General features: G+C 38.4%; 1 protein-coding gene across 1 annotated transcript in view; it reads right to left on the reverse strand.

Annotated features, from left to right (window-relative positions):
- Positions 1–696: 696 nt before the first annotated feature.
- trdn (triadin) overlaps positions 697–14,761 on the reverse strand; it is a 433,668-nt gene continuing 419,603 nt past the window's right edge. The window contains exons 56-57 of the mRNA XM_059645698.1: positions 10,522–10,554; positions 697–7,808 (exon numbers count right to left, since the gene is read on the reverse strand). Coding sequence (XP_059501681.1) covers positions 7,651–7,808; positions 10,522–10,554 — 191 coding nt within the window. The 3' untranslated portion in view covers positions 697–7,650. The remainder of the gene's footprint in view (positions 7,809–10,521; positions 10,555–14,761) is intronic.

Consider the following 14,761-nt stretch of genomic DNA (forward strand, 5'->3'; position numbering starts at 1 on the left):
TGGAGAGGAGAGTATAGGTGGGGAGGTTGCGAGGGGATAAGTCAGTCCTGGGAAGACGGACAGGTCAAGGAGGTGGGATGAGGTTAGTAGGTAGGAAATGGAGGTGCGGCTTGAGGTGGGAAGAGGGAATAGGTGAGAGGAAGAACAGGTTAGGGAGGCGGGGACAGGCTGGGCTGGTTTTGGGATGCAGTGGGGGGAGGGGAGATTTTGAAGCTTGTGAAGTCCACATTGATACCATTGGGCTGCAGGGTTCCCAAGCGGAATATGCGTTGCTGTTCCTGCAACCTTCGGGTGGCATCATTGTGGCACGCAGGAGGCCCATGATGGACATGTTGTCTGAGGAATGGGAGGAATGGAATGCATCCCAAACCCAGCCCAGCCTGTTCGTGCCTCCCTAACCTGTTCTTCCTCTCACCTATCCCTTCCTCTCACCTCAGGCCGCACCTCCATTTCCTACCTGCTAACCTCATCCCGCCTCCTTGACCTGTCCGTCTACCGTCAGCTGACCTATCCCCTCCCTACTTCCCCACCTATACTCTCCTCTCCACCTATCAAATTTTCTCTCCATCTTCGGTCCGCCTCCCCCTCTCTCCCTATTTATTCCAGTTCCCTCTCCCCATTCCCCTCTCTGATGAAGGGTCTAGGCCCGAAACGTCAGCTTTTGTGCTCCTGAGATGCTGCTTGGCCTGCTGTGTTCATCCAGCTCCACACTTTGTTATCTTAGTTAGACTTTGGTTTGGTTCATTACAGCTTGGAGGGTGATGTTAAATCAGGTAGGAGTATCAAAATCATTGGAGGAGTGGTGAGACATCCAAAGGGGTTCATTGATTTCTTTATGGAAACACTGTGAAAAAAGGAATTACCAAACCTGCAAAACTCATGGGTACTCTACTTCATAATGCTGCTGTGCAACAGCAGTTTTCTGACTTGCACCCCATTATTTAAGCTACCACACACACTGATCATTTTGATGATGTGCAATCCTGTTAAATGGATGATCATTAATCGACATTTTACGGCTTTTTCAATTTTGTTTAAATTTGCACTCCAACCTCTGCTATCTGATACTAAAAGGGAAGGAGAGGAACATATTGACTCCTTCCTGCTGGGTCCCGGAACATTCTGCTGATTAAATTTGTCTGCCTGCTTTCTTTCCTGGTTTTTAGCAGGAAAAATTGTTACAAAGATTGATCAGTTGAATCTATGATTCTATCAATCTATGAAACTGACAAGTGAACACTTTTGATTGATTAAAAGACATGTTGAAAACTTATTTCAGCTTGTTGAACATAATTTTTTAAACTTTTGTTTTCATATCCAAAACAAAATGGAACACATTCAATTTTTAACAGGCAACTTTACCAAACAGCTTTAAAAATAAAACAAGGGAAAAGCTAATGATAGAATCAATTACAAGAAAAATTATAAACTTAAATTAGAATTATATTCCAAACATGTATTTCAGTTTTAAGAAGAGCGACTTGCTTTTATATAGGTGCTTTTTATGACTGCCAAATATTTCAACATACTCTACATTTAAGTATTCACTATTGTAATGTACAAAATGTAGCAGCCAATATGCATATAGCAAATAAAGATGTGATTAAAATGAGATAATCTGTTTCTATGATATTGATTAAGGAACAGAGATAAGCCAGATGCTAGAGATAGCTCCCCTTTTCTCCATCAACATACAGCCATTGTAGTTTAACATCCACTTGAGCAAATGAGATCTTACTTTCATGTCAAATCTGAAATTCAGCTTCCCTACAATGCAGCAGTCTTTTGGTGCTGCACTGGACTATCGGCAGGATTTTGTAGTCAAGCCCTGACACAGAACTTGAAAATCAAATCTTCTGACTTGGAGGTGAAAGTAAGGAAACATTCTGCTAGATCAACCTGACAGTCACAAACCTAGCCAACTGTTTCCTTCCATAAGGGAGGGTTGCACGGTGGCTCGGTGGTTAGCACTTCCACCTCACAGCACCAGGGACCCAGGTTTGATTCCTCCCTTGGGTGACCGTCTGTGTGGAGTTTGCACATTCTCTTGTGACTGTATGGGGTTCCTCTGGGTGGTCTGGTTTCCTCCCCCAGTCCAGAGTTGTGCAAGCTAGTTGGGTTAACCATGGGGAATGCAGGGTTTCTGGGGTAGGATAGGATGTTCTTTGGAGGGTTAGTGTGGACTTGATGGGCTGAATGGCCTCCTTCTTCACTGTAGGGATTCTATAATTATACAGATACCAAAGCTAATAAAGCAACACTAATAAAATTAGGCAACTCAGAACAATCTAGAATTAAAACCTCTGATCTTTTCACCTCACATTGATCAATTACTTATTTGATAAACTGAACTGTTGGAGAAGATTTTTCTAGTACAATTAAAAATATAAGAATGAATAGTAGCACAATACTGGTACAGTTAAGAGTGAAATCATAGAATTGATCATACAAGATTATCAGATTAACAGTCAGTTTAGCAAAATGATGGAGTTAATTATAGAATCCTTGCATATAGAAAGAGGCCATTCAGCCCATTGAATCTGGACTAATGTTCAGAACAGCATCCCACAAAAACCGATCCTATCCCAACATTTACCATAGCTAATCTGCCTAACCCACACTTCCTTGGACCGTAGGGAACAATGTACCATGGCTAATCTTCCCAACCTACACTGCTCTTTGTGGCAGGAAACCAGAGCACCTGGGAGAAACCCATGCAGATCTGGAGAGAATATGCAAACCACACAGACAGTCACCCAAGACTGGAATTGAACCTGGGTCCTTGGCACTGTCAGCAACTGATAACCACAGCGCCATCCCAGAGCCTGGGGGTTGAATGATGGATTGACCTCTTTAAGGGTTTTTATGGAAAGGAATGGAATAATCAGTCCAGATACTTTATTATACCTCAAACTCTAATTATATCACTTTCAGATTAATTTCCACCATGAATACACTTAGATAATACAGGAATACTCGAGGACAATGCATTTTTTTAATGTTCTGGGCTTTGGCTAATTATACAAAGAGGTCACTGCATGTACACACCACAACAGTCTTGATACTATAAACCAACCCCAAAGTAGGAGAGTAGTAGTCCACAGGAATTGGAGGAGGAGAAAAGTTTGTATGTCAAACTGATATTAAGATGACAAATGTCGTGTAGATGATGGTAAACATCCTGATCATAGTTTATATTGTTTCTTTGTACGATAGATGTGCTATACATCTGCACAAAAGTCAAGAATGACACTCCAGTGCACTATTATTGCACTGTTGGAGTTTTCATTTCTCAGTTGAGGTGCTAAGCTTTATCTGCATTTGCCAATTCTGATCAATACAAAACTTCACATGGCACTATTTCAAAAAAGAGCATGGTATTTACCCTGGTGTCCTGGTCGACCCCTATTCCAGAATCAACATCTTAGAACTATTTTCACATTGCTCTCTGTGGGGTTTGCTGTGCATAAAATTGGTTGCTACTTCTGCTACTTACAATTTTTTCTTTCAAATCGGCTATAAAATGCTTTGAGTCATCTACTGGTTATGGAAGGCACTATACAAATGCAGCCATTTTTAATTTGTTGACTTTATATTTAAACAATGTGTAACCTATTCTAACATGTCAATGCTTCTTTCCTTCAATTATTTTTTTCCTGAGATTTTACAAGTAACACATTTTTATTTTCTGTAAATTAATATAAACAATGTTAATTTCAAATGGTCTTGTTTTAAAAAGTGCACATGAACCTGTAGATATTCAAACATTTAAATTATTCATTTACATACTTGTTTTGTTAGTTTACTGGATTATGACAAATTGCAAATTAATTTCAAGATATATGCTATAATTTTGTTTGGTCAATAGTGGCACCTCTCATTATTTCTGACTCTCCACTCAGAATTTACAGGTGGTGATGCTTAAACACAACTTAAAAAAATGGCACATGAAAAATGAACTATTCATATTCATTTGGTGCTACTGTTCTCACCTGCTAAACATAAAATCATTTTTGATTCTTAGCGTGCATTAAGGTAGATCTTGACTTTGCAGGGTAAAAGTTAGTAAGCTGGTAGTTCAGTTTATGTCTGTGTCAGGAGAGATGCATGTCATGCTGTCAACTCCCAATTTTACATGAATTAAGATCCACCTTTTATATTTTATACTAATAAACATTTGTGTGAATAAAATCTAACCCATAAACTCTTCAGTGCATTAAATATTATCATGAGGTTTTCTTTTAACAGCAAATCAAAAATGTAATCTGAAAATATCAACGACCACAAAAGTGACATTGTTTTGCAGTTCATCTTAAACTCATATAGCTATTCATCAATATATTACATGGTCTAAATTAAATATTATGAAATTTCAATCCAGGTAAAGTGCTGAGCTGATGCGGTCAGCCAGAGTTTAGCTGAAACTCACTTCATAATGGAAATCCATTGTTTTGCTGCACGCACATTCTGTCAAGAAAGATCATGACAGGTTCTACAGCTCGAGTCAAGTGGCAGAACAGGTGGAATTCCATGCAAACTTAGGACTTCCATCCTGTAATCCTTTGAAAGATCTCAGCAGAATAATAATGTCTGAGAGTTGGAGTTCTGTCCCTTTGATGCCTTTCAAAGATTCCATAACTTCTTTAGGCTGAGATAATTAATTATGATGGGTCAGTAATCTTGTACCTTGAAGAAGAATTGCTCATTTTCACATGAAATACTGCTGTACTTCATGTTTTATCTTTAGCCTGGAAGTCGAGGGGGAGGTGGTCACTTCAGACAGTAGCAAAGTTAGAGGGAAGGGATGTTGCTGAAACACCCTAGGAAGTCCTCAGACCATGCAATCAACTCTATTCCACAATCATTCGATCCAACTCCATAGTCAGACGTTTATTCTACACTGGCATGCCTCCATCAACAGAGCAGCCTCCTTGGAATTATTGGTCTTATACATACAGAATATAAACCAATAGTTGCAGTCACTATATTCTTTGTTAGGAACTTTATGGTTACTTAACTATTCAATGCCTTTTAAAGACCAATATACTTTTGGCTTTCAGGCAACTGAACAGCAACAATTATAGAAAGTTCAAATTCACAGCAACAGATTCAAAAGCAGAACCTGTTAGTACACTTTAAAAGTGCCCCTTTTCCACTTTATTTCTTAGATCATCATCCTTGAAAATTTAAACTTGCTCTCATCTTGCCCTTAACACATATCTCGACATTATTGTTTACACTGATCGACATAACCTCAAAGATTCATAGGTTAAGGAACTTCTCTTGATCATAAATGGTGCTTTCACACCACCAATCTGAACATTTACAACTTCCCTTTTATCAAATATTTTCTCCAGTCTCTCTTATCCTGTTAATCATTCCTCTCTGTCAAACTCATGGGTTTCTTTACTTCCTTATGGGCAGATATAGCTGCACCCACCTGCTTGACAGGATTTCATCAGATTTATACTCCAGCAATTGGAAAGCTGTGTCGCTTATGACTTAAATTTATCATATAAATAACACAACAATCATATCCAACTGCAAATAGTATACCATTGATTCTGCACTACCCATTGTGCTAAGGTCATGTTGTTAACTCTACTTTAACACCGGATAGTAAAAAGTCATTACTGTCCAACTGTCATATTTAATTACAGATTTACAAATTTAATATGAACTATAAACAGCATTTTCCATCTTAATTCTGTACTTCCACTTTTGTATGAATAAGGATCTTCATACAGAGATGCCAATATAGTCTAAGTGCTTTGGCATAGGTCTCAAAACTGAAGTTCCTGTCCATAATCACACATGCATATGCCACAAAATAATTTATCATAAAACATTACAAGGTAATTTGTTTGGAAGTACATTGATAGACAATGGTCACAGTTAGAATGAAGAAATGCAAGCATAATTTCAGGAAGGATTGAGATGCTTTAGTTTTGTTACTATTTTCATGCTGCCTTGTAACTACACAAAAACAGTATTGAAGCAAAAAACAAAGCCTTTAGAGGTTGCATCATTGAGTGCAAGCAATATCAATATCTATAAATTTCTACTGTAAAATGTTTGAAAATGGATTAAAAATATTTAGTTCCAAATAAAAATATATCTGTTTGTGCTCTGATGGTACCATTCCTCTTGAATCTTGATGAATTTATCTGCATGAGAGCTAAATCAGAATCAAGTAAAATTCTGACCACCCTACATTTAAGTCAAATGCAGTTGTCTGCAATAAATACAATGCTTTCATCTCTTTTACAATTCTTGTTGGTTCAACAGTGTCCAAGAATACACAGATCACTGAATTGTGGCATTCCATGCTCCATAAAAAAATTGCTGTGTGCGCTTCTGTAACAGTTGCCGAAACCCAACTGTGATATTTCTCCTTGTTTTAAACAATCACATGCTTAAAGAATAATTCAAGTCACAGGCTAGCTGATTAATAACTGAAATTTCTTTTTCAGGCAATAATGGCATGTTATGAAAATAGTTACTGAAGCAGGGGGCAGAAAGTGAGGCCATTTACAGAAAAACCATGTGCTGTCAGAATAAATACAAAGTTTTTGGATAGGGTAAATAAAATACTGAGTGTTCTGTGTGAAGGTTTCCATCTGGTAGTTAATCACAACAGTGTTTTTGAGTGTTGAAGGGCAATTAATGCTTTCCTGAAAATTTTACTTTGGACCTAATGCTGCAGAGCATACTGTCAATACGAATAGTACACTGAAAATTTACATGGGCATTTTTGTTGTCCATTGACATTACATTAGAATACATAGAAATTGCTGGAAACCCTCGAAGTTCAAACATAGCATTGAATATTGTACCTGGTTTTCAGAAAGAACTGGCTGAAGGAGCATTATTCAGATCTCATTGAGAAATGGCACAAGAACAATTGGCGCAGATAAACAAGAATTCTAATGGAGCTCACCTTTTCCCTGCTTAAATTGGGAACACAAGGTGGAGAAAGTCCATCAAAATATTAGTTTTCTGCATATTAGGCCATTAACAAATCATTAAAGGCAAGTAGGCTTGAACTGACTAAAATCATAATTACAGATGTGTTTGCATTTTACAAGCACTTGAAAGGCATTTTTAAACTTTCAGTCCAAAGATGTGCGGGTTAGGTGGATTGGCCATGTTAAGTTGCCCCTAGTGTCCTGGGATGTGCAGGCTGGGTGGATTAGCCATGGGAAACACAGGGTTATTGGGATAGGGTAGGAGAGTGGGTCTGGGTGGGATACTCCTCAGATGGTTGGTGTGGACTTGATGGACGAAATGGCCCTCTTCTGCACCGTAGGTATTCTATAATTTATGACATCTTGGAGCTTGCAAAAAGCCATGAAGAGGAGTAAGAGATGCAGGCACTTGTCAGTATTGCGTATTGCTGTTAGGAGCAATGTAATGCTATAGCACCACAGATTGACGGGAGTTAAATATTTAAGTCTTCCAACCCTAAGTAGTGTTACAGTCCATTCAAACTGATCATCTTTCCTGATTTACATATCTGTAGTCAACAGTAAATTACTTTGTTCTTCTCAGTGATCTCTGTGAATACAGCTCTGCAAACAGAGCAGAGCAGAACTGAAAGTTTCAGTATGAAATGTGCAGAATATTTTTCCATGTTTGTTATCTGTTCATCTAATGTCCAGGAGATCTGACCTTCTTTTCAGAATCCCCACTCTGTTTGAGGCTTTGTTTGCTTATTGCAGGACTTTGGAGAGATGAGAAAGCATTTGACATAGGCCCATATCCATTGGGAGAATCAAGGGACACACACTGGAAGAACCGTAGATTTGCTGCAGTGACAAGAGAGTATTAAAATCTTCACTTATCAATGAAAGATGTATTTTAGATTTAGTGTATCATTAAAACATATTACAGAACCACTTAAACATTAGCTAAACAAACCTACAATCTTTTATTAAAGTACTGACAAAGATTTTTAAAAATGTTTAGATATTTCATTAGTGCACCTGTTGGTGGTGCACAATGGATTACTAAAATTTTTACAGAGTAACAGTCTTGTTGGTTTATAAATTACTCCCTGTTTTCAACATGTGAGCTAAACATTGACTATGTCTTCCACAGAGCAGCCAAGCCAATGGAAAGGAGTAGTACAAAATTATTGGGAACTGTGATCAGGAAGCAGTTAAGTACCAAATTTTTAATAAATGGAAAAACAAAGGCAGCTATTTACTGACCAAGATTATTATACAATTGGGCATAGGAATGTGGAAAAAGACAATTTTACAAATAAGAAGAGTAAATTGATAAGATTGATAGCTGGCTTCCCAAAGTCCCAAGACTCATTGTCACAGTTCTTGTGTTAGATGTGGAAGTGGTGGTTAAAGGTTGAATCAGCCAGTCACTTGTTTGGGACAATAATCATTAACTTCCAGGATTTCACAGTAATTCACAGTCTAAATAGTGATGGGGCCATTACAACTATAGTAGATCACAGGAGAAAGTCCACAATGGGCCATATGGAATTCACTTAGCTGGTGCTAACATGTTCGATGTCGCACAACTGAAATAATCACACTTTAGTGATTCTAGCCTAATTTTAACACCCAGTGGCTGAAAATGTCACACTTCTACATCTTGATTAAAAATCCATATTACAGCAGGGGATGGGAGGGGTGGTGTACTCCCCTAACCCCAAAGGAGAGTTAGCAAAAGGCCTACACACTCTAAGGAAGCCAGCAGTGAAGCCACCATAACAAGCTGTGGGTAGGTACAATTGGTTAACAGCGTGGCGTTCACACCTCATCTTCAGTCGGCCCCACCTCGGCATCTTTGTTAGCCGTGACCGTACCAAAGTTCAGCCATGCATACTGCTGGAACTGCAGGCAGGCAAATCCCAGGTTTTAAGGCATAAAGGGATCCTGCAGGTGGGGAGGTTGGACAGGGTGGTGGGGGCATGTAGTTTGGAGGGGGCGCTGGAAGGGATCAGATTACGTCGGGCAGGCGGCACGGGAGGAAGTGGATGTGATCCGGACAAAAGAGCAGAGTTATGAAACCTTGTGATTTCAAATAATCCTGTTGGACTATAACCTGATATCATGTGACTTCTGACTGATTACACATAAGCTAAAGCAAAAACACGATGTACTCGCTGCCACTTGACTGTTCACACTAACAGTATTATGGGATGGGTAGGGCATTATTCAGGTCAATGGAATTACGCAAAAGGGGAAGTTATCTTTAAGTATCCATCTACACACAGGAACTAAAGCACCTTCCCACCTAGCATACTATGAGACTAAGCTCAGAGATGGTTGAGAAAGTGGTGGCATGCCACCTGGCCTTTTTTACATGTCTCTCTGCCAAAAACACACCCAGCAGAGCTACGTAAAACACAGCACTTCTCTTAATTGAGCAGGGAAGTTTCAATGTAACCCTCTTGAAGCAAAATAAGCATGAATTGATTCATGGATCTGATGTTGTAACTCATCTGCAAATTCAATTTGTACAACATTGGCAACATGTCACCCATTTGTCAATCCTCGATTAATATTCTGACTAGCCCATTAATCTGATGGTTACATTTAGTGCTTGAATACTCAGAATTCAGCACTCTAATGGTGACTGAGTTTGACATTGATGTATAATTGCCTGGATAACACAAAAAAGCTCAGTAACTCTATCATCAAAAATCATAGTGACATATACACAATAGCATAGCTATCCAATGTCACCCAACAAATTTCAAGGCGGTTTAAGATGAATTTCTTTTTTGAATTACATTATGAATCTCTAATTGACTGTGACTACAAGAACAAAAAAAGTCATCTGAACTATCATCAATTTTCAATGTTGTGCAAATTTCACACCAAGGTCGCTTGTCGCAAATAATTGCATAAATGTTTCTGGTAAACAGCAGCCCAGTTCCGCTGTTAAATAAAAGTGATCAATTGTGAATAATTGAGCAGACATTTAGAGATGGCAGTCTCTAAGGATTTATGTCACTTCTCAATTGGCGCACATTTAAAAAAAGTAGTTCTCATTTAAAATATTAAATTTGACATATTTAGGAAAGAAATCCCATTAACCAGATATGACATCCAAATCTCATCCTCTGAAATGGATTTCAGTCATGTTTAGACTAAGTTTTGAAAATACTGACAGGTTGTGGTATGCTGTGCGTATTATATCACACGGCCGTGGAGGTTACCGACTTGGGTTATCAAGCTCCTGAAAAGACAAGACTTTAAGATTCAGGAGTAGAAGGAGGCCAATGGGCCCATTGACTCTGCTCTGCTATTCAGTGATACCATGGTTGATCTGCTAGCCCTTGGTTCACTTACTCATTAAAAATCTGCCTGTCTGCTTTTCTCAACATTGAAAATACCCAACGACCCCTAGTCAGGCAAACTATGCTAATTCAAATTAATGACATTTTCTTTCTCATTTCAAAACTAAAATTCAATGCAAATTTTTAGAAAATAAATGAGTTAACTAATCTATGTCAACATGAAAAATGTGACAATCCTTATGCTGATGACCAACCTGGAGACTTCACCCCTGCAGCCAAACTTTGTCCTAGAAAATGAAAAAAATGGATTCAGTTACAGATATCTATCAAATATGTTAACTAATATCCAATGTGTAAACACATTTTAAAAAATGCTTGAGGGGGCAGGCCACAATTCCATGAAGCTCTCACGGCTCCATCAGAAGCCAGGCTACCGCTCTGATTTTCCACAGTCCTTCCAGAATTTGGGAATTAGTAATACAGAAAATCTCCACCCTTAGCTCAACATTTTCAGTATTAATGACCTTCCAATGAGTGGGTGGAGCTCCAGATAAGACCTCAGGATACTTGAGGATGGGTTCTGAGGAAGGGTTACCAGACCCAAAACATTAACTCTGCCTTTTCCTTCACGGATGCTGCCAGACATGCTGAGCTTTTCCATCAACTTTGTTTTTGTTCCTGATTCACTGCATCCACAGTGGTTTCCTCTTTTATCCATTATCTGATGGTTACTGTGGGTATTCACTATGATGACCTTGCAAATTTAGTTCCACTACGCTTTTATCTACTGTTGCAAAGTAAACAAAATAACCTTGAGTTTCTTTTTGTGTCCTAATTCCCTGACATAATTTTTACACAAGAGAAACTTGTTACGATCAGCGTAGCAACGTATAACTTTTTTAAAATATGAAATCTAAATTATTTGCTAAAGCAATGGAGCAAATGATATCACAGTTTCAAATGGAAGATTTCTTGACAATACAAGAGTCGACAAACCAAACATTTAACTCTATTTGGCAGCATCTGTGGTAACGAACAGAGTTAAGGTTTCAGGTCTAAGTGACTCTTTTTCAGAAGTGCCTGCAACTAGGAAAAGGTTGGCATATATGGTGGTGTTTGGGGAAAGGTGGGGAGCAGCAAGGGGGAAGGAAGAGTAAATGATAGGTGGAGATTGGGCCCAGACAGAGAAAGGCCAATCCATTGTCAGCCACTAATGGTTCTCAAGAGCAGCTATTGATTCCCTCAGGCTGACAATTACCAATTCCTTTGTCTGCCCAACTGCTGATCTCTCTTTGCTCCATCTCCATCAATTGTTTATTTCTTGCCCTTCGCCCCCTCCCACTCTATTTTCAACATGTATATACCAACCTTCTCCGAGATACAATCAATTGTAAAGAACGGTCACTGGACCTGAAACATTGACTCTGTTTCTGTCTCCACAGATGCTGCCAGACCTGTTGATTTTTCCGGCCATTTATGTTTTTGTTTCTGATTTCCAGCATTGGCAGTTCTTTGGTCTTATTTTTGATGGCTGAATTCTATTCAACTTATATTTCAACATCCATAATTTACACAAATTAAACATGAATTAACTGATGAATTGTAGTCAAATATAAACATTAAGTTTCAAATTAAATGCTGGATAGAACCCAGAAAATGCTACAAATTGGCTCAGCAGTCGACTCACAGGTTAGTGATTATACTTAGTCAGAAGATCTTTCAAACTCTCTCTCCCTCATGAGAAATGTACAGCCAACACAAATTCCATTGTCACAGTGTTCATCACAAATGGCAGACCCTGTACAACCCAACGTGAATAATATCAATCCACTAACGTTATCTTCAAATAACAGGAAGAGTTTCAGGAACTTATTCACAGCTTCTGGACCTGGTCTGTCTTCTCAAGTCTCCTTCAGCTTGTTTGTTCTTCATCAGTGGAAACATCAACTGCTACTATTCAGCTTCGACCGATCTGTATTTGTTTATAACTTTCAACCAAGTTCAGTTCAGTTGAACTTTTTTTCTGAAGAAGGGTCCAGACCTGAAACGTCAGCTTTCCTGCTCCTCTGATGCTGTTTGGCCCGCTGTGTTCATCCAGCTCTACACCGTGTTATCTCTCGTTTACTTCCTTGTTCCATTTTTAATTCAGTTTCTATTCATTGAGGGGGTTCTGCCTCAAAAACTACAAACTAAGTTAAATATAAATTTCCCTTACAAATCATGTGAATGGCTAAAAGATTTTACAGTTTGACTTGGAATTCTCCTGACCTTTCCCTGAATTTACAGCAGGAGATAAACATGATCCCTATGGAAAATTATATATATTGAGTTTAATGAAACATTTGCTGTTTCCCCCTCCAGAGAGGAAAATCATTTTGCAAAGGTCTGCTCTTCAAAATGCACACATCCTGAAGGTAGTTTTATTCAAAAAGATCATATCTCCAAAGAGCTCTAAACATTCACTTAATGGTCTTCAATCCACAAAATGAATGGTTGTAAAATTCAAACATATGCCAAAAGCTTTCCAATACATGCTCCCAGCTGGTAGGCTCCCTGATTAGAGCTGAATTTTGAAATGACATGATTGGTTTGTACAAACCAAGGCTGTTTCAGAAAAAAAATGTGCCAACATAGTTTGCTTAAAAATTGTGAACAACTTTGTCTGAAAGACAATAATATTTCAACAATGACTCATACATACAGCCATGAACAATCAATATATTTCATGGTACAGGCTGAGATAAAAATTTTACTAGGACATCAAGAGAAGTCCCTCTTGTTTTTAAATATGTAATTTAAGAATTCTGAATCTGGTGAACAAAAACTGTTTGGTTCTTAGCTAGCCATCACATCTAAAGGAGAGCACCTTATGATAATGCAGCATTTATTTAGTACCAGGCTAGGATGTCAACCATGTTTATTAGCTCAAAAGCTGGTAAAGATAGAGTCATACAGTCATGCAATACGGAAACAGACCCTTCGGGCCAACCAGTTCATGCCAACCATAATCCCAAACTAATCTAGTTCCACCTGCCTGTGCCTGGTCCAATATTCCTCCAAAGCTTTCTTATCCTTGTACTTATGCAAATGTCTTTTAAACGTTGTAATTGTACCCGCATCCACCATTTCTTCTGGAAGCTTATTCCACATACAAATGACTCTTTGTGTAAATACATTGTCTCTCATATCCTTTTCAAATCTTTCTCCATTCACCTTAAAAATATACCGCCGGCCTTGAAATCCCATACCATTACAAAAAGGCACATGTCATTCACCTTATTTATACACTTCATGATTTTTGAACCCTTCACAAGGTTGCCCCTCAACCTTCAACAGTCCAATGAAAAATGTCCTAGCCTATCCAGTCTCTGTCTATGACTCAAACCTTTGATTCCCTGCAATATCCTGTTACATCTTTTCTGAACTCTTTCAGACCTGATAATATCCTTCCTATAACAGGGCAACCAGAACTGGACACAGAACTCCAGAAAAGACATCACCAATGTCCTGTGCAGCCTCAACATGACTTCTCCACTCTTATATGCATAGGTCTGAGCAATGAAAGCAAGTCTGCTAAATGCCTTCTTAACTACCCTGTCTACATGTGATGCAGATTTCAAAGAATTACGTACTTGAATCCCAAGGTCACTGTTTTACAACACTACCAACATCCTAATTTTAATTAGATCTTTAAACCATAACTTCTGACTCAGATGCCAAAAAATTTCCTACAATGTCAAACTTGCACAAAGCGGAGTTAGAAATTGCTATGAAGAAACCGAAAGAACTGGGGATGCTGTAAATCAAGAACAAAAACAGAAGTTGCTGGAAAAGCTCAGCAGGTCTGGCAGCATCTGTGAAGAAAAAAATCAGAGTTAACTTTTCAGGTCCGGTTCTAAGGAAGGGTCACCAGATCCTGAACATTGACTCCGATTTTTTCTTCACAGGTCCTATCAGATCTGTTGAGCTTTTCCAGCAACTTTTAGCTTATGTTAAAAATTTCTATGCTCATTTCAAGCACTTAGAATCCTAAAATTATTCTACCCAAACATTGTGGTTTTGTAACCAGAATAGCATCAACAATATTCTCATGTTATGGTACGTTAAGAGCTGAGACGTTCATAAAAATCTAATAAAGGTTTTCACAATAAGGGTATTGTTGCATAAAATCTACAGGCTCAAAAACTTTGCATGAATCAGTTACATAAATCAATGTTAATGTCAGTGGGTTACATACTTTTCAATATATTTTAGTGTTTCAACTTTAAAAGTTCTATTGATACTAATCAAAATATAGTCAGTCTGCAAAGAGCTCCTATGTTATGGAATAACATAAAATTGCTCGAGAGAGTCAGGATATAATTCCTTCTCAGTGGTCTAGCTGTTGATGTGTAAAGCTGTCTACATGGCATTTTCAGAACTGGACAAATGCTGTGGATATATTAGGCAGATGGAGCAACAGATCGAGAAGCTTGTTCAAGAAATTAGAACGCG

This window comes from Stegostoma tigrinum, chromosome 4 (genome assembly GCF_030684315.1).
Source record: "Stegostoma tigrinum isolate sSteTig4 chromosome 4, sSteTig4.hap1, whole genome shotgun sequence".
NCBI lineage: Eukaryota > Metazoa > Chordata > Chondrichthyes > Orectolobiformes > Stegostomatidae > Stegostoma > Stegostoma tigrinum.